We start from the raw sequence: 26682 nt of genomic DNA, 5'->3' as shown, positions 1-26682 counted from the left end.
CAAGATTAACCCCGCCTTCATACAACCACACGCTATTGGCCACAGCAAGATTAACCCCGCCTTCATACAACCACACGCTATTGGCCACAGCAAGATTAACCCCGCCTTCATACAACCACACGCTATTGGCCACAGCAAGATTAACCCCGCCTTCATACAACCACACGCTATTGGCCACAGCAAGATGATTCCTGCCTAGCAACAAGAAGGGCGGGAGAAGGGAGGTTTCTTTCCTGACTGAAGAAATCCAAGTGACCTTGTTTCAGCGCAGCAGGCAGAGTTAACAACTGCATTAAGGGGGCTACCGCCACTATGGGTGCGATTGATAGGCGATATCAAGACGAGCGCTATAAGAACTGGTTGAGCTGTGTGAATGGACTACGGGCTCTGCGATGTCTTCTCCGGACTTTCCTCGAGGATCAGACCCAGCGATTTCACCGAATCCTTGTGGATAGAATTAGCACTAAAAGCTGTGTAAATAACTGTGAAATCTCAAAGAATGTGAAGCCAAACGAGGTAATTTTACAATGACGTGTGACACTTGGGTTGGATGAAAGAATACAAATATACAAGCAGCCTGTTGCTGTGAGGACAATGACAGTAGCCTACACATCGTTGTTTGTAAACAACTGCATTTAAAGAGGTAGCAATAGTAATGGTATGTTAAAAGAAGGCTCTGTTTAAGGTAGGCTACCTATTGCAAGTAAAGCTCTTCATGTTTTACTGTAAGCCTTTCTACTTCAGGAAAACAAAATCTATGACACGTATACTCATGTGGGCCTACTCCCGTTGAACCGGTTAAGCTACTGCACTGGATGGCCAGGATGACTCTTGAATGAAGAGTAGTTTCTACTGCACTGGATGGCCAGGATGACTCTTGAATGAAGAGTAGTTTCTACTGTACTGGATGCAAATCTAGTCAGACTTCCTATTTGAGCTATTTGAGGCTCATTGAGTGGGTGTACAACAGGGATGCCAATTGCAACACTGTTTCACCAGAACTCATCTGTGCATGTGTGCTGTAAGGTTCATGCAGTGATGCAAGGTATTTTAGCATACTATAACACAACATGTATACAGTACGTAACACAAACTGTATATAAAACATATATTGAGTGTTATTATTATTATTAGTAGTAGTAGTAGTAGTATTAATATGAGTATATCGTGTTGACCAGTTCATTTTTAAAGCATCCTCAGTCACATCTTCGAAGGCAATAGATAATTCCAGCAAGTAAATAATTATTTGTGTATTTGGGTTGTTTCCTTACTGTATGAGAGGGTAAGTGTGTTTGTCCAAATGTCTGTGTGTGTGTGTGTGTGTGTTTGGGGTGGCTGTAGCTTCCCTCTGTATGTGAGTTGTGTTCAAAGTGGAGTCGTGAGCTGCTGGCCAATCACAAGGCTCAGGGGAGTCCCATCCATTGGAGTAACTGCAACCCACAGCGCTGGCCAGAGGAGAAGTGGGAGGCGGCCAAGGTACTCTAGCACCATAATACTGCAATAAAACTCTCACAGACACAGGAATACTGTCACCCAGAAGGGACTATCACTCTCACAGACACAGGAATACTGTCACCCAGAAGGGACTATCACTCTCACAGACACAGGAATACTGTCACCCAGAAGGGACTCTATCACTCTCACAGACACTGTAATACTGTCACCCAGAAGGTGGGCAATACAAGTCATGGTCTGTTCCCACAGGTGTACATGCCAGGGGGCCACAAGACTCATGTCAAGTTTGATGACTTTGACATGGCGGCTCTCATCAACCTGATGAGTCGCTGCACTCACTTTCACAGACTCATCAAAGCCAGCGGCCTCCAGAAAGTGAGTATCCAGTTGAGCACTGATGACTTTGACATCACTGCTCTCATCAGGCTGTGTTGGTTGATTCTGTTGAATCACTGCTGAGAAATAAGATATAAAAAGTGTTTAAATTCAGAAGAATAAAAGGATATGAGGATACAGAGTAGTCCAAGCGTTTCCCCTATCCATAGGACCCTTTGAGTATTGCACTCAGACCAGTATAAGCAAGTATATAAGTATAAGTATAAGTATATATACTCTTTTGATCCCGTGAGGGAAATTTGGTCTCTGCATTTATCCCAATCTGTGAATTAGTGAAACACACTCAGCACACAGTGAACACACAGTGAGGTGAAGCACACACTAATCCCGGCGCAGTAAGCTGCCTGCTACAACAGCGGCGCTCGGGGAGCAGTGAGGGTTTAGGTGCCTTGCTCAAGGGCACTTCAGCCGTGCCTACTGGTCGGGGTTCGAACCGGCAACCCTCTGGTTACAAGTCCGAAGCGCTAACCAGTAGGCCACAGCTGCCTAGCCTGGGTGTTCACATGCTGCCTTGCGCGCGATTTGATTTTTCGCCTGAGATAGGGGATGAGCTATGCACAGACGCATTTGATAGACATCCGTGGCACCCAATAAACGGATCTGGGCATTTTTTTTCAAATACGAGAAAATTAACGTTTGGTTCCCAGACCACGTCTCATTGAGAAGTGGTGGCGCTAGCCAGGCTAACAGCTGCCCCCAACCAACCACCATCTCACAACGTCAGCCAAATCTCACAACCTCAGCCCACCTACATTCCAACCTCATCTTAGTCTCTTTCCAACCAAGTTCCGACCATGTCAGAGATTGCCCATCAACATGTGTCCCTTAGTCTCTTTCCAACCAAGTTCCGACCATGTCAGAGATTGCCCATCGACATGTGTCCCTTTCCTTCCTTAGCTCATTGAGAGTGTGACGGAGGTGAGGAACAAGGTGATGCACTCTCCTGACTTTACCATGAGCGCAGGAGACCTCAAGAAACACCTGGAGAAGATCAAACGTCTGGGGCGGGTCCTCGAGCCACATGCCCCAGAGATGAAGAGTCTGTCAGAGGAGATCGATAAAGTGAGTATCCCGTCAGAGGTTTTGGTCGGTTCCTCGAGCCATATGCCCCAAAGATGAAGAACCTATCAGAGGAGATTGATACGGTCAGATAACTCTGACATGTTGTGTGTTTATAATCGCGGAGAAATATAGAAATATAGAGAAATATAGTTCAGAGATGTACAAGAGTGCTGATTGAAGTAAATGCACTGACTGAGTCTCAGGAGGTTATTCAGGAGATGAACGTTAGTGGTGCTTTGTTAAATATGTACACACAAAAACATATTTTGTATTTGAGCTGTATTTGTCTGTATGTTCTTGCTTTTTTAAATTGAACATTTCTGTATCCACTCATGGGCTCTCATGAAGTTGCTCAGGAGATGTTTGACGGATGGTGGACATTTCTTTCCTCACAGGGCACAGGAGAACAAAGTCTGGAGGAGTTCAAAGAGATGGAACTGTTGATGATGGAGGAGAAGATTGGCTTCATCTCGGTTTCTTTTTCAGATATGCCAGGAACTCACTCTGAGGTAAACAATTTCTGGCAAAAAATGGAAGGTCAAGGCCTGATGTGTGTCTGACAAATGAAAAGTGTGTTTAACAACTAAAGTTAAATAAAGATTTGTGTCTAAAATCACTAAACATGTCACAGGAAGTTTTTCAGATGTTTGAGTTACTGAGTAGACCCATGTGTGTGTTTGTGTGTTTGCAGGAGAGATCCCAGCAGCTGATAGTGCTGGTGGACAGTCTGTGGTCGTTCATGGAGCAACACCAGGATCTGCAGCAGGCACTCAGTATTCAGATGACCCAACTCATCTCGCTGAAGGAACACAAGGAGCAGCTCATGGAGGCTCTCGCCAAGGTCCAGGAGAATCAGAAACGGCTCAATCAGAATATTAAGAAAATTCACCAGTATAAACGAACGATCTTGGACTATCAAAAACTGCTAGAAAAAAAACAAGAGGAATTAGGTCAACGGAACACTTTTGCCATCCGTCTGGCTATAGTGAGCATTTTGTTGGGTTTAATTGCGTTTATGTTGTGTTTTCTAGCAATGTTCTATTATTGATATTGGTTCATTGGATTTGATTATGGGCAGGTGTGCTTCAATTTCTGTGGGTACACTCTTACCATCTGTTTGGGTTTAATTTCTGTATATTTAGTAGGTCCTAAGGTTTTGAGACTCACTGGTTGGAACGGAAGATTTTGGACTATCAAAAACAGCTAGAAAATGAACAGGGGGGGTAATAAAACAGAAAAGGAACAGGGGGGTAATAAAACAGAAAATGAACAGGGGGGTAATAAAACAAAAAGCCACTCGTGCCTTCCGTCTGGCCATCTTTAGTTGATTGATATGGTGGATATTTATGGTTGATTGACATGGTGGATATTTATGGTTGATTGACATGGTGGATATTTATGGTTGATTGACATGGTGGATATTTATGGTTGACTGTTTGAATTTGTTTGAATCTGTTTGAAAAACCTGACGTAGCCAGATTCAATTTTATTCAGAATTTGATTCTGGTATCAGCCCATTTTGGATTTGATTTGGGGTGTGTTTCAACCAATACAGGTGGACAAATGCCTCTGCACATGATTGGATAGATTGTTCCAATCAAAGATAGGAAATATGTGAATCCTGAGAACATCCAAAATGTGTATGTGACAAACGGGTGTTTTCTGTTCATTTTTTATTTTTTTTAAGTCGTTGTGCTGTAAATATCATGCTCAAGAAATAGGATAGCGAAATCTAAATATGTAATTCCTCTAGCCTTTTTGTAGCAAACAAATGCAACTCAAGTGTGCCCAGGTGACTAAACACCTTTGCTCATCAGACCCTCACATGGAGGTATTACATATAACTGGAGAGAGTGACTAAGTCCCGCCCCCATTCATTTCACTAGCCCATGCTAGGCTAGCTACTTCAGCCAAAAAAGTTTGAAATTGACCGCAGCGATCTTTATGAAAATGGCGTTTCATGGGTGTTCGTTTCCGGCACCAGCTAGAATTAGCCTATTAGATTCCACGTTACAGACAGAGACAACGTAAGGTACAGCGGTATGTCGTTGATGAAGATTGGACATTAGCTCAGAGGAAAAGAAGTTGTTCGGGAACGCGCTTCACTTCACCTCGTTATAAGCGCAAATGTATTTAATTGGTTGGGATAACATTTTGGGAATGGTGGTAGAAGTTTGCCCTGTCTCTGAAGTCCTAGGTTATTTAATTTGATGTTCATATGTGATAATAAACAATGTCAAATCAATATTGAATCACTTTAGGCTACACAAATAATGATTCCTAAATGCTATATTTGGACAGGTTGTAGGCCTATTACACAATAGGCTATCCAAAGAAAATGACTATAATTAAGTAGACATGGGATGTAAAAGACTTGTGGATAGCTGGGATTTTGCTGCACCCAGTGTGAATTTGCAGCGTGTTAAACCTAGGCTACATTTGCAGGCAGATGAAATGAAGCCAACGCAAGTTAAACTTACCGATAGAAGCACACATCCCTCGGGTATTGTGGTTCGAGCAGGCATTTCAAGAGTCTGCAACTGTTGTTGGATATTTGGCTTTTGCTTCAACTGGAAGCCTGGCCATTTAAATCAAATGCATAGCCTAATCATGACAATGTTGGACTACAGGTAGGAATACAGTCTACGTTTTAAAATAGTTTTCATACACAACACAATGAGTAGGCTAATAATTGGATATAGGTCATTGCTATGCATCTGCTAAAATGTATGGTCATAGTCAGTTACCTTGTCAACCCACATAAGGCAAATAATATCCTGATATGACATTTACTTTTTTTTTATTTACCACAAAGTCCGGTATAATACAGCCTAACCATGTAGGCATTAAGTCAAGTATCAGTAGCTTAATCCAAGTAGATAGTCATTTTATTTGTCGTCTTCCAGAAATGCAAACCAACGCGACGCACAAGGACGCTCGTGCCCAACATTGAAGGAGAATTCCGGTGTGATATTGACCTAAAGTGTGTTGAAACATGATACCGAGTGTGAACGTATGTCTCATAGCCCATCTCGGCTTGTCCCCTGCACTCCAAAATCTGGCGCTAGTTAGCCGATGCTAACAATGGTGGTGCTCCGGCATCGGCCTAGCCATGCAAATAAATCACTGTTTTACACCATTTACGAGGCTCAATGTGTCTCCACACTTCATTGGTAGACTTCCGAGGGCCCTGACATTTAAAACGAGACATTGAGAACTTTGAAAAAGCACTGGTAGTTTACTTACAAGACGATTTATACAGACAAGTCCTTCACGAAGTTTAGCGTTCGCAGCCATCATGAATTTAGCCACGATAAGTCGAGCGACGAGTAAGAATGAACAGGTATGATAAGGGATCAGATTCCAAAAATAATTCTGTGGAAATGCATGGATTCCAGTTTCTTCCAGTAGCAGCAACTGAAATCCATGCATTTCCATAGGAATTTGATTGGCGCAAAATCATCATCATATAAGGCCCGCCCTGTGGTGATTTGATTGGCGCGAATCATCATCATATAAGGCCTGCCCTGGTGATTTGATTGGCGCGAATCATCATCATATAAAGCAGGGGGTCAAGAGTGTGCAGATTAGCTTCGGCATGTTAGCATACGCCATTTTCAAATATGGCGCTGCATGGAGCATTTGGAACCAGCTCCATGCACAAAAATCCGTGTTGGGCACGAGCTCTCATGCGCGTACACTGCAAAAACTGCTTATCTAACAAAATCTCACCAAGTGTTATTAATCTTATATCAAGATAAAAAAAACTAGTTGGTATTGTTTTCAGTATAAAGAGACTTACCTAGCGCTTCCTTGTGAAAACATTTGACTTAATTTAAAAAAAGTTTGACTTATTTTAAGACATCTCATCCTGAAAACAAGCAAATTTGGCTGCCAGTGCGTTAAGCAAATGTGTCCTAAAAACAAGCAAATTTGGCTGCCAGTGCGTTGAGCAAATTTGTCTTGATAAGACTCCTTAAAATAAGTCAAAATCTTCTTAAATTAAGTCAAAATGTTCTTTTGAGAGGGCGCTAGGTAAGTCTTTTCATACTAAAAACAATACCAAATAGATTTTTTAATCTTAATATAAGATTAATAACACTTGGTTAGATTTCATTTTTTGCAGTGTACATGTTGGTGGGCGGGTACCTATCCGGCGGCTACAGCCAAACGTTATTCAGTGCGTGTTTCTTGAGGAGCCTATGAGAAGACGCGCATATTATGGTTGTTTATCCATCATATGACAAATAAAGAAAATTGTATTGATCTTGTTTCGTTGTTGTTTGTCCCGAACAAACATAGCCTGAACATGATTAAAGACAATAAATTACACAACAGCGGCATAAAGACCTTGTCTCGTTACACCATGGGTCTCCAACACGTACCTCTCAACCTATAGCCGCCCCCTTTGGAGCTTGCCAGAGGCTGAAGCACTAGGCTACTACATTTAAAAACAATTATTGCCGCGAGGCATTCCAGCCTACGAATTTAATAAAAAGTAAACCATGCATAATTTAAAAAAACTCAATTTAGGCTACTTCGCTATGCAATAAGGTTTCCATTAGAGCACAGCACACGTTCAATGAATGAAGGAAAGGCCTTGTCTCGCAATAAACAACTGGAAATTCCAACACTTTTTCAACTACACGAAACTTTACAGTGATCATCAAATACCCTCTAGATTTAAATGTCCATCAGTCTCAACATTTAACTATATAATAAAAGTCAAAAAGTAAATGAAATCCCATACCAAAACCGAAAATCGTCTGCGTTTGATAGCCTGGTATGCCGCTCCAAACAAAACGCATGTCTCACAATAGTACAATGTAAGAAATAAAGGTCTGCCTCGAATAAGCCTACCTCAAATAAATACCTGTGCTTTGCGCAGCCTAAGTAAACTGCCTCTGACACTCCAACATTTGGATGGTAACTCCACAGGTGAGCTCGAAGATTGGATGTCGTGGATGCGTAAGTAAACTGTTTTTTGCTGAGTCCGCAGACAACATTCTCTTTAACGGTTACTTTACCATCTGCGGTGTACAACTCAAAGTAAAGACACCACATTTTAGATGAGTTGGGGACGTAATTGTCCGCTCAGGCTGACCGCTCTGTGCGTTATCTTCAATACTATCTTCAATAATATTGAATATCTTCAATATTATTTTCAAAACAGGGTGGCTATTGAGGGCTCTGGCTCCAGTCATTATTGTGGCTACTGGCTATTATTGGCTTGATTTGGTCATGGGCCAACGCTAGAATACGTTTAGAGCACCCGCTATGAGATGGCAAACAATAAAATAAAAAACAAACTAATCATAGACTGTAAAAATGCGCTACACTTGGCACTAAAAACCGAATAGTTTATTTATAGTTCGACTACGGATATTTCACGTCATGTTCAAATGCATATGCAGCAGGACAGCAGGCAGACCGCTCTTAGTTAGAGCCGCTGTTATCCAATTAAATTAAGTTGCGCTTCAGGGCGACTCCACTCGGACTCCATGCGCGTTCCCGAGCAACTTTTTCTTCTTCTTGTTATGAGGCAAGCAAAGTATGTGCATTATCGCCACCCTCTTACTGGAGGACGACTCTCTTTTTACAGAATATCCAATAAAAATCGACGTTGGTCCATGCGTCATTTCCAGCTTTGTAACTTGGCGCATGGTCAGAGCCGACTGGCGCTGGATCCGAACCCCAGTGTTCAAGATGGCGTTGACTATGAATTGGCCGGATTTACTAGCCTAGCCTCCACCATTCATTTGTATGGAGGGCGGGACTTAGTCACTCTCTCCAGTTATATATACCTCCATGATATAAAGCCGCCCTGGTGATTTGATTGGCACAAACCATTCTGCTGAGGGAATATAGGCTTTTAAAAGAGCTGGTCCAGACCGAATTTTCCAAGCTCAACTTTTGTCTGGCAATCCTGTTTGAATTGAGCTTCTGATAGCTCTAACAGTTAATACCTGTCAGTTTGTGGAAACTGTAAAACTATGCTGCTAATCTACTTGTAAGGTGTGTGTTAAGCCTCGTGTCCACTACAGGGATTCAGCTCATATTTGACCAGTCTGACTTTATTTATATATTTTATGTCACTTTGAGTTGATCTGTGTTTGTTTACATGGCGTTCTAAACGGATGTTTGTGTGACGAAACTGACCTTGCCCACAGTGACTCTTATCAGGTTTTGTATTCCCAGGCTACCTGTTCAAGCTGCGGTTTTGATTTGATCACTCGCTTTCAACCCACCACCTCTGCTCACACCTCCCATCTTCAGCTGAAATCCTCGCCACAAACGATTTGCTTGCTTTTCTTTTTGCAAATCTGGAACATGAACTAGTGAAATAGCATGTTTACATGTTTAATTCATGGCGCTACTGTCTAAACACTTGTATCTATTCTGAACTCATCTACTATCATTGGAAAACTGTTTAAATACTTTATATAATGTTTGTATGACAACAATTACATACTGCAACTTTACTATACTTTCTCAGCAGAAATGTATAAAGTTGAATGAATTGAGTATAGCAGGGATTGCCAAACTGTGGTACGCGTACCCCCGGTGGTACGCGAGCTGCTTCTAGGGGGTACGCGAGATGAAAAGGGCTATGGCGGACAGGTGTAAAATGAACATTTTAAATCTTTTGTGATTAATTCATGAATAAATACACAATTTCGAATCAGGCCATAATTATATGGAAACATGAAAATAAAAGAATATTATTTATAAACTCTGTATGTGTTCATCAAAAAAAGGCCAGCTTATTAAACATGACGCCTGGAATAGCTAATAGAATGCGTTACTTTTGAATGCGTTGGATGGTCCGTGGTCCGTGGGGGGAAAGTTTGGCGGATATAACAGGTTTTTGAAAACAACAAAAACAGAAAGGAGGGAAGGAGCAAAGCTAGGAGTTATTTCAGATGGGCAAGAAAGGTAACATTAAGCTAGGCTTTACATTTAACAAACTAAAGGTAGCCTAAGTTTAGCCTTTCTAGGCTGTATATATGTTGTCCAAACGAATACATCCTTGTCAGGCGTTGTTGTAGGCCTATTATAAGATATTGTATGTGGATGTAACTTTTTAACTGACCAAATGCACACACCTAAAACCGGGAAACGGACAAATATTGTCAACGCGGGGGGGGGGGGGGGGGGGGTTATAGAATGCGTTACGTTTTTATGTGTTTATGTGTCGGATGGTGGGGGTACGCGAGCCGAGTCGGAATGTAGGCGGTGGTACGCGGGGGGAAAAGTTTGGGAACCGCTGGAGTATAGGATTCATGGAGTCAATAAATCAATTCACAGGTATATGTATCCCCCTAGTGGCTATAGTTGTTATTACATTCAAAGTATTGAAGAAATGATCCAATCAGTCTCCTCACAAAATAGCCTAGTTGACACCAGACCCTTCTCAGTTGTTAACTGAGAATGGAAATTTCCGAAGGGGCGTCACCAAAGGATGCTGATCAAAATGCCTCCGGATGCAATTGGAGAGACTGAAAACCAATCAGAGCAACGAAACAGATGACCTATGCAGAGCGACAGTAACACACTATTGCAACAGTTGTGTTGTGTAGATGTGGAGAGAACCATGACGAATGACACTTTTTAATTAAACACTCTGTCAGGTGTGTGTGTGTGTGTGTGTGTGTGTGTGTGTATTTATTTGTGTCTGTTGTCTGATGACTCCACTGCCACTCAACCAACATTTTTGAATGCACAACTTCTCCAGCAGAGGGGGATATATAGCTACTCCTGCCACGTTTCCCTTGAAATGAAGTGTAAAAAACTTGAAATTAGTAATGGAATGCGTGGCCACTCTCGTGCTTAAATAACGAATAAGACCAAATAATATTCATAGTGCACTGACTTAGGAATTTAGGTAGCCTATCCCTCTCAGCTTCAGCAGTACTGATGACTTAGGAATTTAGCTCTCTATACCTCTCAGACATGCTTCAGCAGTACTGATGACTTAGGAATTTAGCTCTCTATACCTCTCAGACATGCTTCAGCAGTACTGATGACTTAGGAATGTAGGTAGCCTATACCTCTCAGCTTCAGCAGTACTGATGACTTAGGAATTTAGGTAGCCTATACCTCTCAGACATGCTTCAGCAGTACTGATGACTTAGGAGTTTAGGTAGCCTATACCTCTCAGCTTCAGCAGTACTGATGACTTAGGAGTTTAGGTAGCCTATACCTCTCAGACATGCTTCAGCAGTACTGATGACTTAGGAATTTAGCTCTCTATACCTCTCAGCTTCAGCAGTACTGATGACTTAGGAATTTAGGTAGCCTAGATGTAACAGAGTTAAAAATGTAGTGTATTGTTATATATGATTTTCGCCAAAGTAAAACAGCCTTGTTTAATAGTTGTGAATGGGAGCCACCCTTGGCCATATGGTGTACTGCAGATCTGCTGCGTGTAGTCTTGTGTTGCTTCCCTACCCGATCAGAGTAGCCGTATGCTTTTGATCTGGTAGGTTCACTGTACAAAGCACTCCACCCAGTATATCAGTTTTCTATGATGTTTAAGTTGATAACTTCGATGTTTCCCAGGTGTTATACTAATTTACATGCACTGTAAGGATTGTACTGCATTTAGCACGTTTTGACAAAAAGTTTGTTAATGTTTTCCTTTTGACTATAAGTTTCTCCATACTGGTAACTAGCCATAAACTCCGCTAGCCATGTCCATGCTTTTAATGTCTTATCTAGCATGCATGGGTTGAACTGCGTAGTTAAACATGTATTGGAAATAATATTACTCTGCGTCTTATGTGTGTAGTATAGCTTCAATATATGTATGAGACAACAGTGAATGTTAAGCGAGTTATCCCGAACGTAATTAGCTGTAATTCCATGTGTGTGAACTTCTGTCTGGCGTGCCTTGCTTGCTAGCAAGCGAAAGTGTACAATGGAATGTTTACATAGTAGTAACGCAATACATGATGTATATGTTGCTTGTGCAGATGCTGTACGTGGTACACCGAAGCCTGAAGGCAATGTTTTGATTTATTTTCTTAAAGGAAAATAAAAGGAAGAAAAATTCAACATTTCGCCTCTGTCCCCCCTGATGCTTGACCACTGTTACATATACCTCTCAGACATGCTTCAGCAGTACTGATGACTTAGGAATTTAGCTCTCTATACCTCTCAGCTTCAGCAGTACTGATGACTTAGGAATTTAGCTCTCTATACCTCTCAGCTTCAGCAGTACTGATGACTTAGGAATTTAGGTAGCCTATACCTCTCAGACATGCTTCAGCAGTACTGATGACTTAGGAATTTAGCTCTCTATACCTCTCAGCTTCAGCAGTACTGATGACTTAGGAATTTAGCTCTCTATACCTCTCAGCTTCAGCAGTACTGATGACTTAGGAATTTAGCTCTCTATCCCTCTCAGACATGCTTCAGCAGTACTGATGACTTAGGAATTTAGGTAGCCTATACCTCTCAGACATGCTTCAGCAGTACTGATGACTTAGGAATTTAGCTCTCTATACCTCTCAGCTTCAGCAGTACTGATGACTTAGGAGTTTAGGTAGCCTATCCCTCTCAGACATGCTTCAGCAGTACTGATGACTTAGGAATTTAGCTCTCTATACCTCTCAGCTTCAGCAGTACTGATGACTTAGGAATTTAGCTATCTACACCTCTCAGCTTCAGCAGTACTGATGACTTAGGAATTTAGCTCTCTATACCTCTCAGCTTCAGCAGTACTGATGACTTAGGAATTTAGCTCTCTATCCCTCTCAGCTTCAGCAGTACTGATGACTTAGGAATTTAGCTCTCTATACCTCTCAGACATGCTTCAGCAGTACAGATGACTTAGGAATTTAGGTAGCCTATACCTCTCAGACATGCTTCAGCAGTACTGATGACTTAGGAATTTAGGTAGCCTATCCCTCTCAGCTTCAGCAGTACTGATGACTTAGGACTTTAGCTCTCTATACCTCTCAGCTTCAGCAGTACTGATGACTTAGGAATTTAGCTCTCTATACCTCTCAGCTTCAGCAGTACTGATGACTTAGGAATTTAGCTCTCTATACCTCTCAGCTTCAGCAGTACTGATGACTTAGGAATTTAGCTTTCTATACCTCTCAGCTTCAGCAGTACTGATGACTTAGGAATTTAGCTCTCTATACCTCTCAGACATGCTTCAGCAGTACTGATGACTTAGGAATTTAGCTCTCTATCCCTCTCAGCTTCAGCAGTACTGATGACTTAGGAATTTAGCTTTCTATACCTCTCAGCTTCAGCAGTACTGATGACTTAGGAATTTAGCTCTCTATACCTCTCAGACATGCTTCAGCAGTACTGATGACTTAGGAATTTAGCTCTCTATCCCTCTCAGCTTCAGCAGTACTGATGACTTAGGAATTTAGCTCTCTATACCTCTCAGACATGCTTCAGCAGTACTGATGACTTAGGAATTTAGCTCTCTATACCTCTCAGCTTCAGCAGTACTGATGACTTAGGAATTTAGCTCTCTATACCTCTCAGCTTCAGCAGTACTCACCCTCCAGGCCTCTCAGGTCTCAGGAGAAAAAGCTGCTGTTAGAAAAACCTGCTGTTAGTTAAACCTGCTGTGAAGCAGCTTAAATAACGAGGCCTAAACAGTACAAAGACAAAACATATTTTACTTAAAAGTCAGAAATATACAAATGTATATAGCTTAAAGAATAATAACAAAAATCAAGCAAAATAGAATGAACTAGAAACATGAAATTACATCACAAATGAACTGCAACAAAGCAATCATTTTATAACTCCAACACCAAGAGTATTCAAAGTCAGTAGAAATGAATGCAGTTAGTTCTCTCACGAAAACAAGCAAGGCTTCCTGTTGGGTGGGATCTGATCTCAGGGGCGGAGCCAGAGGGGTGGCTCCGGGTTTGAGATTTGATTGGCCACCCCAGGTGTCACCCCCAAATCCTAGTCTACAATTGGTCATTAACATGGTCTAAGGCGGGACCTTTCTTGATGCACTTGCAGCAATTTGAAGTATTGCTTGCCTATTGGCCTGCGGTACAATTGAACTGCGGAACGAAAGGTTTCCCCGATCAGGAAATACTCCTTAATACGCAACTTTGTGTAGGCTTAACAGAGGTGGCCTAAATATCGTGCCTATGGCAATGACAGCTTAAAAAAAAAAACATTTATTTATCTTGTCTCGCTGGATTGAAGGCAGAATGTGGGCTGTTGCGCAAATAGATGAATGAGGGTCGGGAGATTCCGTTAACAGTTAAAAGTTTTGCTAACATTTTCTCCATTATTATTGTAAAATATGTCTCCATGCAGGGCAGGGCTGGTTCTAACCTAGGCTAGGCTACTATATTTGGGTGGGCTGGTAGAAATTTTGGGTGGGCAACATAGCAAAGCTGTCAGATTGGAACATAAACACAAAACAAACACAAAACAAACAGTACTACCTAGCTTGAGTTGCTGCAGCCAACAGCCAGGGATAGGCAGTATGTCTGATACATGTATTTAAAATACAAAATAGTATGTTGTCATTTTTATTTTATTTAGGTGGAAAAAATGGCACCATGTTTTGTATCAAAATACTTTATAGGTTTGTAGTTTAAAAATACTGCCAAATAAAAAACAATAACTTACTTTTGGTGATGTGATTATACAATAAAAGTGCAAAACAATGAATGCAGCACTGGTGCTGACTAATTTGCCCAGAGTTGTTGTGATCAGAATATTGAGATTCAGGCAGATAAGACACAATACACTCCCTCATACCAACCTCACACACACAATACACTCCCTCATACCAACCTCACACACACAATACACTCCCTCATACCAACCTCACACACACAATACACTCCCTCATACCAACCTCAAGTTTCTTGAGAACTTTAGTCATCCAATTCGAACACATGGAATCGGTTATGTGGTTGCCCTGCAAGAAGTTGCACCATGTGCAACGTTAACAATGTTTGCTCACATCCACAATACACTCCTTCATACCAACCTCAAGTTTCTCAAGAAACTGATCATTAATTATCCAATCGGAAGACATGGCACCAGTTATGGTTGCCCTGCAACAAGTTACCCCACGTGAAAATGTAATTAATAATTTGCCCAGACTTGTTGTGATCATAATATTGATATTCAGGAAGATGAAATTGCTCACATACACAATACACTCATTCATCAACCTCAAGTTTCTTGAGAAAATAAACAAATAGACAAAAAAGCAGGTCAAATTATTTTAACAGCTACAAAAATAGATGGCCATAGATATAAGTTATTGTGGGGAAATGTCTTGGATGAGTATATTTGTTTATCTTCATTTACAGTAATAGAATATAATAAAATTGATTTTATTTTATGATAATATCCCATGATGGAATTTGTTTTAGAACAGCATAGCCCAGTGACAGACAACTTAGATAATTAACTTTAATATTTTTGTATTAAATTGTATTGAAATACAAAGAAATGTTATGTGAGAGTAAGGTATTTGTGTTTTTTTGTCCTTCAATTGATGAGTATGATGTTTGGTGCATGGTTTCCCTAATGTATTTGTGCTAATTTAACATCTTGAGTCTGTTTCTGTTTATCTTGAATTAATCAGTGCCCCACTAGGGCCACCCTTGTTGAAAATGTCTAGAATCGCCACTGCCTGATCTCCATTAGGGGTTGGTTCCAGTAGCTACCAGGGCACACACACACACACACACACATCTAATCTTCTGTCATCGTAGCCTGTTCTTAAGCTACTAGCTTATCAGCACGAACACACACGCTTTGCTGCTCAGTTCCAGATCTGCGCGAGGAGTTGTGTAATATTTTTTTTTCTCCGAAGGACGAGCCAGGAAACCAAATCAAACGGCTGTATTCCCTCAATTCGGCGGCTGTTCCGCGCTCTTCCACACGGAAGCGCGCTGTCACTGCGAAAAAGGGGGGCGGGGACTGGTCCGTGTCTCGTGCACCACTGTCCACACGCCACACTGTCAGCAGCACGGCTCGTGCAGCGGCTGCGGAGGAGGGCGTGAGCGTGCGCGAGGAAACCGGGAAGCAAGCAGACAGCGACGGTGAGCGTAGAGGGAGCGCGAGCCCTCGGTTTCCCCCACGGAATTGTCACTAGCAGCCACGAGTGTGACGCCGTTAACACCAGACCTCTTCCCACAGTCAAGACGTCCGTCTCGAGCGACATGGCAGACCCCGCAGTCCCAGAGCGCAGCGATGGAGACGGCGCGGAGGGCGCGCGGGGCTTCGCCAGACAGGGAGCTCTGAGACAGAAGAATGTGCACGAGGTGAAGGAGCACAAGTTCATCGCGCGCTTCTTCAAACAGCCGACGTTCTGCAGCCACTGCACCGATTTCATCTGGTCAGTAAACAGTGTGTGTGTGTGTGTGTGTGTGTGTGTGTACAGGTGACTCACTTGCTGCGCTGTTGTATTAAAGCTCTCTGACAGGCCGTCCACGTAAACAAATCAACACACACACACACACACACACACTGCGTCGGACAGAAACAGACCCGACATGAGCATGGACACTGTCCACTGCCCAGCCAAGGAAAGCTAGCCGTAGCGCGCTCTCTCACATACAATTACACAGACAGACATGCTGCCGAGGGCATTCCAATGCGGTGTGTGTTTCTTATAACGTTGTCTCACAGGGGTACAATTAGTAAGCCAAGTGTGTGTGTGTGTGTCAGACGCCGTGTATCCCCACACCAAGACGCGTATATTCTTTTTTTCCCTCACAGGGGATTCGGCAAGCAAGGCTTCCAGTGTCAAGGTAAGCTAGCGGTCGCTCGTCGCTGCGCTGGCCGGCCAAGAGGCGCTGTGTGGGGGTACTGGCTCGCTTGAGCTGACAGCGCACGACGCTGTGGCCGCGATTGTGTTGGTCCGCGGGAGAGAAGGACGTAGTGCGTGCGTGTGTGTGTGTGGGGGGGGGGGGGGTACATGGAGAATGAAGAGAGGAGGGAGAGACGGAGAGGATAAGGGTTAGACCCAAAAAGCAGAATTAGAGGAAGGGAGTGTGTGTGTGTGTGTGTGTGTGTGTGTGTGTGTGTGTGTGTGTGTGGTAATTAACAGGAAGGGAGCAGAAGAAGATAGGAGTGTGTGTGTGTATCTCATGTATTTAATACTTCCTGAGTGTGTCAGCGAAGACAGTAGTCTACACTTCCCCCTCCTTATGGGGGGGGCATGTGTGTGTGTGTGTGTGTGTGTGTGTGTAGTATTCAGCATCAGCATTTGTGCACTCATGCATGTCACGTGAACAACTATGCTTGTGTGTGTCTTAGTCATGCGTGTGAGTTCGCTCAAGCGCATATGTTCGTTTTCAGACAGGTGTGTGTGTGTGTGTGTGTGTGTGTGTGTTTGTGTGTGTGTGTGTGTGTGTGTGGACTTTAGGTGTGTCTCCTAGTAATGATGTCACCTGGCATAGTCATTGTCAATAAGTGCTGGAATGAGAGATGGAGTGATAGAGAGAGAGATGAACTGATCTGTCCTTCGTGTCTGAGTGTGTGCTTTTGAATGAGCATACTACACATGTTGAGCTATCTGAGTGTTTTCCCTCTCTCTCTCTCCCTCTCTCTCTCTCTCTCGCTCTTTCTCTCTCTTTCTCTCTCTCTATCTCTCTCTCTCTCCCTTTCTCTCTCTCTATCTCTCTCTCTCTCCCTTTCTCTCTCTCTATCTCTCTCTATCTCTCACTCCCTCTCTCTCTCCCTCTCCCTCTGTCCCTCTCTCTCTCTCTCTGTATCTGCATGACACATTTGGGGTTGAGGTTTATATGGGTCATGCATCCAGGTGTGTGTGTGTGTGTGTGTGTGTGTGTGTGTGTGTGTGTGTGTGTGTGAATGAATGTTACTCCTTCAGATGAAAAAATGTGGTTCTACAGGAATCTACAAAAACAAATGGAGAGGTGCGGTAAAGATATAACTAGACACACACACACACGCACACGCATGCACGCACGCACACACGCACGCACACACACTCACATGCACACACACATGCTCTAGGGCTGTAACGATACACCAACCTCACGATTCGGTTTGTATCACGATTTTTGACCCACGGTTCGATACGAATCTCGATTTTTTATTTTTTTATTTTTGGGGGGGGGGGGGGGCTAGACATTTTATTAAATAACATTTTAATAGCCTCCCTTAGAACACCAGAGGATTACAATAATATATATATTATTTTATATCCTGATATAAAAATATTTTTCTGAATGACTGATATTTATGACGGCACACTTTATGCAGATTAGCCTATAGCCTAGGCCTACTATTTTTTATTACAACTGTACCTCTTTAATTCAGCTGTCTGGTTGAAGCCTGGAAATATTGTAAACAAAGTAGCATATAGCTTAGCCTATCATAGTCTACTGATTGGACTGTTCAGTTTGCCCATGTGTGGTTAAGTTTCAAGGTAATACTTGTTCTCCTTGGGACAGGCCCTTTTGGGAAACGTTGGTATTGAGATGATCAGTCAACTTCAATGCAAGAGTTTTAAGCAAATATGTGCAGCATGCTAATGATGCTAGGCGGATTTAATAGTAATTTAGCTAGTCCTCTATGCGTCCTTGCTTTCACGATTGTGAATGTTTTATTTAAGTCGCGCGTGTTCATTGAGCAGGAGAGGGAGGGAGAGAGAGGGAGGGAGCGCGAGAGAGAGCGGGGCAAGGAGAGGGGGTTTGCTTCTATACTGTTTGGTAAAGCTGCACACATAGTCTACAATGAAAGCAAGGAGAGGTATGAAATTATTATTTATTTGTTTTTGGACAACGTAGGCTACCGATAAGTAAAGCGGGAGTTGTGGGTTGCTTTTGCGGCCGCATAAGCTGCAAAGCACTGCGTGAAACACTAGAAAGGGTGTGTCGCGATTCTGCCTTTTCACACCGTGACACAGTATCGTGGATATGAATGTCGCGATTTCGGTTTCGAATCGTAAATCGTTACAGCCCTAACATGCACACACACACACACACACACAGACACACACACACACACACGCACACACACACACACACGCACACACACAAACACACGCAGACACACACACACACACGCACGCACACATGTATGCAAACAAAACGCACACACACACGTATGCACACAATACACAGCATTTACAAACACTCACACAAACACACGCACACACAGACACACACACGCACGCACACACACACACACACACACACGCAGACACACACACGCACGCACACACACACACACACGCAGACACACACACGCACGCACACACACACACACACACACACACACACACACACAGGGCTTAAAGTATAGTCGTGGCTGTGAGGAAGAATTGATGAAAATCATTATAGATGAGGGTTATCATTTTGTTGTTCGCTCTGAGTTCACCTACCAATGGCAGCTCTCGCTTTCAACCTGACAAATGTGTTTAGCCAATCAAAAGCAGAGTAGGGCGGGACTTAGCCGCACGTTCTTGTAGGAAGAGAAGACGTCCAGCAGACAGCTGAAAGTGTAGCGCAAGAGTAGCTTATTGGAGGAGACGTCCAGCAGACAGTAGCCTATTGGAGGAGACGTCCAGCAGACAGTAGCCTATTGGAGGAGACGAGGACGTCCAGCAGAGAGTAGCCTATTGGAGGAGACGAGGACGTCCAGCAGAGAGTAGCCTATTGGAGGAGACGAGGACGTCCACGCGACAGTAGCCTATTGGAGGAGACGAGGACGTCCAGCAGACAGTAGCCTATTGGAGGAGAAGTCCAGCAGAGAGTAGCCTATTGGAGGAGACGTCCAGCAGAGACGTCCAGCAGACAGTAGCCTATTGGAGGAGACGTCCAGCAGAGAGTAGCCTATTGGAGGAGACATCCAGCAGAGAGTAGCCTATTGGAGGAGACGAGGACGTCCACGCGACAGAAGCCTATTGGAGGAGACGAGGACGTCCAGCAGACAGTAGCCTATTGGAGGAGAAGTCCAGCAGAGAGTAGCCTATTGGAGGAGACGTCCAGCAGAGACGTCCAGCAGACAGTAGCCTATTGGAGGAGACGTCCAGCAGAGAGTAGCCTATTGGAGGAGACGTCCAGCAGAGAGTAGCCTATTGGAGGAGACGAGGACGTCCACGCGACAGTAGCCTATTGGAGGAGACGAGGACGTCCAGCAGACAGTAGCCTATTGGAGGAGACGTCCAGCAGACAGTAGCCTATTGGAGGAAACGTCCAGCAGAGAGTAGCCTATTGGAGGAGACGAGGACGTCCACGCAACAGTAGCCTATTGGAGGAGACGTCCAGCAGACAGTAGCCTATTGGAGGAGACGTCCAGCAGAGAGTAGCCTATTGGAGGAGACGTCCAGCAGAGAGTAGCAGACAGTAGCCTATTGGAGGAGACGAGGATGTCCACGCGACAGTAGCCTATTGGAGGAGACGAGGACGTCCAGCAGACAGTAGCCTATTGGAGGAGACGTCCAGCAGACAGTAGCCTATTGGAGGAGACGTTCAGCAGAGAGTAGCCTATTGGAGGAGACGAGGACGTCCACGCGACAGTAGCCTAATGGAGGAGACGTCCAGCAGACAGTAGCCTATTGGAGGAGACGTCCAGCAGACAGTAGCCTATTGGAGGAGACGAGGACGTCCAGCAGACAGTAGCCTATTGGAGGAGACGTCCAGCAGACAGTAGCCTATTGGAGGAGACGAGGACGTCCAGCAGACAGTAGCCTATTGGAGGAGACGAGGACGTCCAGCAGAGAGTAGCCTATTGAAGGAGACGTTCAGCAGACAGTAGCCTATTGGAGGAGACGTCCAGCAGACAGTAGCCTATTGGAGGAGACGTCCAGCAGAGAGTAGCCTATTGGAGGAGACGTCCAGCAGACAGTAGCCTATTGGAGGAGACGAGGACGTCCACGCGACAGTAGCCTATTGGAGGAGACGAGGACGTCCAGCAGACAGTAGCCTATTGGAGGAGACGTCCAGCAGACAGTAGCCTATTGGAGGAGACGTCCAGCAGAGAGTAGCCTATTGGAGGAGACGAGGACGTCCACGCGACAGTAGCCTATTGGAGGAGACGTCCAGCAGACAGTAGCCTATTGGAGGAGACGAGGACGTCCACGCAACAGTAGCCTATTGGAGGAGACGAGGACGTCCAGCAGACAGTAGCCTATTGGAGGAGACGTCCAGCAGACAGTAGCCTATTGGAGGAGACGTCCAGCAGAGAGTAGCCTATTGGAGGAGACGAGGACGTCCACGCGACAGTAGCCTATTGGAGGAGACGTCCAGCAGACAGTAGCCTATTGGAGGAGACGTCCAGCAGACAGTAGCCTATTGGAGGAGACGAGGACGTCCAGCAGACAGTAGCCTATTGGAGGAGACGTCCAGCAGACAGTAGCCTATTGGAGGAGACGAGGACGTCCAGCAGACAGTAGCCTATTGGAGGAGACGAGGACGTCCAGCTGAGAGTAGCCTATTGGAGGAGACGAGGACGTCCACGCGACAGTAGCCTATTGGAGGAGACGAGGACGTCCAGCAGAGAGTAGCCTATTGGAGGAGACATCCAGCAGAGAGTAGCCTATTGGAGGAGACGAGGACGTCCAGCAGACAGTAGCATATTGGAGGAGACGAGGACGTCCAGCAGAGAGTAGCCTATTGGAGGAGAAGTCCAGCAGACAGTAGCCTATTGGAGGAGACGTCCAGCAGACAGTAGCCTATTGGAGGAGACGTCCAGCAGACAGTAGCCTATTGGAGGAGACGTCCAGCAGACAGTAGCCTATTGGAGGAGACGTCCAGCAGAGAGTAGCCTATTGGAGGAGACGAGGACGTCCACGCGACAATAGCCTATTGGAGGAGACGTCCAGCAGACAGTAGCCTACTGGAGGAGACGTCCAGCAGACAGTAGCCTATTGGAGGAGACGTCCAGCAGACAGTAGCCTACTGGAGGAGACGTCCAGCAGACAGTAGCCTATTGGAGGAGACGTCCAGCAGAGAGTAGCCTATTGGAGGAGACGAGGACGTCCAGCAGAGAGTAGCCTATTGGAGGAGACGTCCAGCAGACAGTAGCCTATTGGAGGAGACGTCCAGCAGACAGTAGCCTATTGGAGGAGACGTCCACGCGACAGTAGCCTATTGGAGGAGACGAGGACGTCCAGCAGACAGTAGCCTATTGGAGTAGACGTCCAGCAGACAGTAGCCTATTGGAGGAGACGAGGACGTCCAGCAGACAGTAGCCTATTGGAGGAGACGTCCAGCAGACAGTAGCCTATTGGAGGAGACGAGGACGTCCAGCAGACAGTAGCCTATTGGAGGAGATGAGGACGTCCAGCAGAGAGTAGCCTATTGGAGGAGACGTCCAGCAGACAGTAGCCTATTGGAGGAGACGTCCAGCAGATATTGGAGGAGACGTCCAGCAGAGAGTAGCCTATTGGAGGAGACGTCCAGCAGACAGTAGCCTATTGGAGGAGACGAGGACGTCCACGCGACAGTAGCCTATTGGAGGAGACGTCCAGCAGACAGTAGCCTATTGGAGGAGACGTCCAGCAGAGAGTAGCCTATTGGAGGAGACGAGGACGTCCACGCGACAGTAGCCTATTGGAGGAGACGTCCAGCAGACAGTAGCCTATTGGAGGAGACGTCCAGCAGACAGTAGCCTATTGGAGGAGACGAGGACGTCCAGCAGACAGTAGCCTATTGGAGGAGACGTCCAGCAGACAGTAGCCTATTGGAGGAGACGAGGACGTCCAGCAGACAGTAGCCTATTGGAGGAGACGAGGACGTCCAGCAGAGAGTAGCCTATTGGAGGAGACGAGGACGTCCACGCGACAGTAGCCTATTGGAGGAGACGAGGAAGTCCAGCAGAGAGTAGCCTATTGGAGGAGACATCCAGCAGAGAGTAGCCTATTGGAGGAGACGAGGACGTCCAGCAGACAGTAGCCTATTGGAGGAGACGAGGACGTCCAGCAGAGAGTAGCCTATTGGAGGAGAAGTCCAGCAGACAGTAGCCTATTGGAGGAGACGTCCAGCAGACAGTAGCCTATTGGAGGAGACGTCCAGCAGACAGTAGCCTATTGGAGGACACGTCCAGCAGAGAGTAGCCTAGAGAGTAGCCTATTGGAGGAGACATCCAGCAGACAGTAGCCTATTGGAGGAGACGTCCAGCCTATTGGAGGAGACGTCCAGCAGACAGTAGCCTATTGGAGGAGACGAGGACGTCCAGCAGACAGTAGCCTATTGGAGGAGACGTCCAGCAGACAGTAGCCTATTGGAGGAGACGAGGACGTCCAGCAGACAGTAGCCTATTGGAGGAGACGAGGACGTCCAGCAGAGAGTAGCCTATTGGAGGAGACGAGGACGTCCACGCGACAGTAGCCTATTGGAGGAGACGAGGACGTCCAGCAGAGAGTAGCCTATTGGAGGAGACATCCAGCAGAAAGTAGCCTATTGGAGGAGACGAGGACGTCCAGCAGACAGTAGCCTATTGGAGGAGAAGAGGACGTCCAGCAGAGAGTAGCCTATTGGAGGAGAAGTCCAGCAGACAGTAGCCTATTGGAGGAGACGTCCAGCAGACAGTAGCCTATTGGAGGAGACGTCCAGCCTATTGGAGGAGACGTCCAGCAGACAGTAGCCTATTGGAGGAGACGTCCAGCAGACAGTAGCCTATTGGAGGAGACGTCCAGCAGACAGTAGCCTATTGGAGGCCAGCGGAGCATACAGTGCTTCTGTCACTCGCCTTCTTAATCGATAATCACTCGCCTTCTTAATCGATAATCACTCGCCTTCTTAATCGATAATCACTCGCCTTCTTCTCGCCTTCTTAATCGATAATCACTCGCCTTCTTAATCGATAATCACTCGCCTTCTTAACCGATAATCACTCGCCTGCTTCTCGCCTTCTTAATCGATAATCACTCGCCTTCTTAATCGATAATCACTCGCCTGCTTCTCGCCTGATAATCGATAATCACTCGCCTTCTTCTCGCCTGATAATCGATAATCACTCGCCTTCTCGCCTGATAATCGATAATCATTCATGTCGTGAAATTACGGAGCGTTAGAAAATGAAATCAAAGAAATCTCGATCAAGATGGTTAGCTACTAGTTAATGTGGTGTCTGTCAACAACATAGTTGGAAGAGCTCAATGTGTGGGTGGCTGTTCTCCTGGGCGTGGGTGGCTCTTCTCCTGGGTGTGGGTGGCTCTTCTCCTGGGTGTGGGTGGCTGTTTCACTGCCCCGTCCCCTAAAGTCCGCAACCTGGGCGTCATCCTGGTCCCTACCCTGTCATTCCACAACATCTGCATTCCAATCCCACATTAAAAACACCACATCATCTGCATTCCAATTAGGGATCGACCGATATGTTTTTTTCAGGGCCGATACCGATATCAATTATTACCTAAACAGGAGGGCGATAACCGATATGTAAAACCGATATGTCAGTTGTCAAAAAGGGGGGTAGATAGTAAAGGCTATATGCTGCAAAAATTTAATTAAAAATAATTTAATTATGCAAACTTTTCTTTCTTCTTTTGATAGACCAACTTGCATCACTTTGCAAGTGTAAATCCTGTGTATCCTGTTAATCCAAGAGCTGAGTGTGTGAGTGCACGAGAGAGGGAGAGGGAGAGGTGCATGCGTGATGGCAAGTGTTACGGTTGAATAGTTTAACAAAACAGTTTTAAAATAGTTCTTAGGCTATTTAAGCATGCAATTTGTGTCCATGTGTAGGCTATAAGCTACACTTTTGAGAGCCTAAAAGGCACGTTAATAGCCAGCTCATTACACGATTTTGTTCAGGTGGGATTAAATTACGGTTGGCCCTGGGTGCATGTAGTCTTTTCTGACAGTCCGTTTCAAAAAGGAGCAATTAGACTTTTTGACGTTCGCTATCGCATAATTTAGGACTTGTCTGTACTATGTCCGCCGAGGTGTCCCGTTATTCACAATTAACGAACGAGGCGGAGGCAGAGAACTCCCGACGCGCAGCACCCGAGTTTGTGGGCTAACTAGTAAACAGCATCAGTAACGTGCATCAATCGGGAATTCGCTAAATGAAGGAAGTGGGTGCTTTACTTATTGATCCGGATCAAAGAGACAATAGCTTACAAAGTGGTGTTTTTGTAACTTCAGTGTAGATGATTGTGATTCACTGCAACTTCAGCAATGTAGGCTACCTTCCTTACCTTCGAAAAATAGCTCTGTAGGCTACAGCTGAAGCCCAGTCTGCCTCAGTGAGAATCCTAAACTTTGTCTGTGTTCAGTCTTCGATCCTGATTGGCTGCATTCGTGCTAACTAACAAATCAGACGGTGTAGTGGGCGGGACAATGCTCTTGACCACAGAGTAGCAAATGCAGGGAGTGAGAGACGCTTTACAGACAAAGTAGCGCGTTTCATTCTTTATCCATTTCAATATCGGCTTAACAGTGGAAAAAATTACCGATACCGATTATTATAAAAATGCTAAATATCGGCCCTAATAATCGGCCATGCCGATAATTGGTCGAGCCCTAATTCCAATCCCACATTAAAAACACCACAACATCTGCATTCCAATCCCACATTAAAAACACCACAACATCTGCATTCCAATCCCACATTAAAAACACAACATCTGCATTCCAATCCCACATTAAAGACAACACAACATCTGCATTCCAATCCCACATCAAAAACAACACAACATCTGCATTCCAATCCCACATTAAAAACACCACAACATCTGCATTCCAATCCCACATTAAAACACAACATCTGCATTCCAATCCCACATTAAAAACACAACATCTGCATTCCAATCCCACATTAAAAACAACACAACATCTGCATTCCAATCCCACATTAAAAACACCACAACATCTGCATTCCAATCCCACATTAAAAACACAACATCTGCATTCCAATCCCACATTAAAACACAACATCTGCATTCCAATCCCACATTAAAAACACCACAACATCTGCATTCCAATCCCACATTAAAAACACAACATCTGCATTCCAATCCCACATTAAAAACACAACATCTGCATTCCAATCCCACATTAAAAACAACACAACATCTGCATTCCAATCCCACATTAAAACACAACATCTGCATTCCAATCCCACATTAAAAACACAACATCTGCATTCCAATCCCACATTAAAAACAACACAACATCTGCATTCCAATCCCACATTAAAAACAACACAACATCTGCATTCCAATCCCACATTAAAAACACCACAACATCTGCATTCCAATCCCACATTAAAAACACCACAACATCTGCATTCCAATCCCACATTAAAAACAACACAACATCTGCATTCCAATCCCACATTAAAACACAACATCTGCATTCCAATCCCACATTAAAAACAACACAACATCTGCATTCCAATCCCACATTAAAAACACCACAACATCTGCATTCCAATCCCACATTAAAAACACCACAACATCTGCATTCCAATCCCACATTAAAACACAACATCTGCATTCCAATCCCACATTAACAACACAACATCTGCATTCCAATCCCACATTAAAACACAACATCTGCATTCCAATCCCACATTAAAAACACAACATCTGCATTCCAATCCCACATTAAAGACAACACAACATCTGCATTCCAATCCCACATCAAAAACAACACAACATCTGCATTCCAATCCCACATTAAAAACACCACAACATCTGCATTCCAATCCCACATTAAAACACAACATCTGCATTCCAATCCCACATTAAAAACACCACAACATCTGCATTCCAATCCCACATTAAAAACACAACATCTGCATTCCAATCCCACATTAAAAACAACACAACATCTG

The 26682-nt window shown here is 44.6% G+C and overlaps 2 protein-coding genes across 5 annotated transcripts in view; both read left to right on the top strand.

The window, feature by feature from the left end:
* Positions 1-251: 251 nt before the first annotated feature.
* LOC143122002 (uncharacterized) lies at positions 252-5058 on the top strand. The gene is made up of 6 exons (XM_076282773.1): positions 252-516; positions 1342-1476; positions 1705-1830; positions 2749-2913; positions 3309-3422; positions 3605-5058. Exons 1-6 carry the CDS (start codon positions 313-315, stop codon positions 3959-3961), a joined length of 1101 nt encoding a protein of 366 aa, XP_076138888.1. The 5' UTR covers positions 252-312; the 3' UTR covers positions 3962-5058.
* Positions 5059-15869: 10811 nt separating this feature from the next.
* The window catches only part of LOC143121967 (protein kinase C beta type-like), a 74055-nt gene continuing 63242 nt past the window's right edge, over positions 15870-26682 (top strand). For 2 of the 4 annotated variants that reach the window (XM_076282726.1, XM_076282736.1), the window contains exons 1-2: positions 15884-16267; positions 16651-16682. In XM_076282726.1, the coding sequence (XP_076138841.1) occupies positions 16092-16267; positions 16651-16682 (208 nt within the window). In that variant the 5' untranslated portion in view covers positions 15884-16091. Of the gene's footprint in view, positions 16268-16650; positions 16683-26682 lie in introns of all 4 variants that reach the window. The other 2 variants (XM_076282700.1, XM_076282708.1) reach the window with 2 other exon arrangements.

Source organism: Alosa pseudoharengus, unplaced genomic scaffold (assembly GCF_046254945.1).
Source record: "Alosa pseudoharengus isolate Yale_2024_CS ecotype anadromous, Long Island Sound unplaced genomic scaffold, YU_APseudo_1.1 YU_APseudo_1.1_scf_1, whole genome shotgun sequence".
Lineage (NCBI taxonomy): Eukaryota > Metazoa > Chordata > Actinopteri > Clupeiformes > Clupeidae > Alosa > Alosa pseudoharengus.
This window is presented reverse-complemented; position numbering and strand designations above follow the sequence as displayed.

What these genes read in the sequence shown, in the direction of transcription:
- LOC143122002 (XM_076282773.1), top strand. Translation starts at nt 313, where the DNA reads ATGGGTGCGATTGATAGGCGATATCAAGACGAGCGCTATAAGAACTGG. An exon ending in AGAATGTGAAGCCAAACGAG is followed by an intron (nt 517 to 1,341) that starts GTAATTTTACAA and finishes GGGTGGCTGTAG; the next exon opens with CTTCCCTCTGTATGTGAGTT. An exon ending in AGAAGTGGGAGGCGGCCAAG is followed by an intron (nt 1,477 to 1,704) that starts GTACTCTAGCAC and finishes CTGTTCCCACAG; the next exon opens with GTGTACATGCCAGGGGGCCA.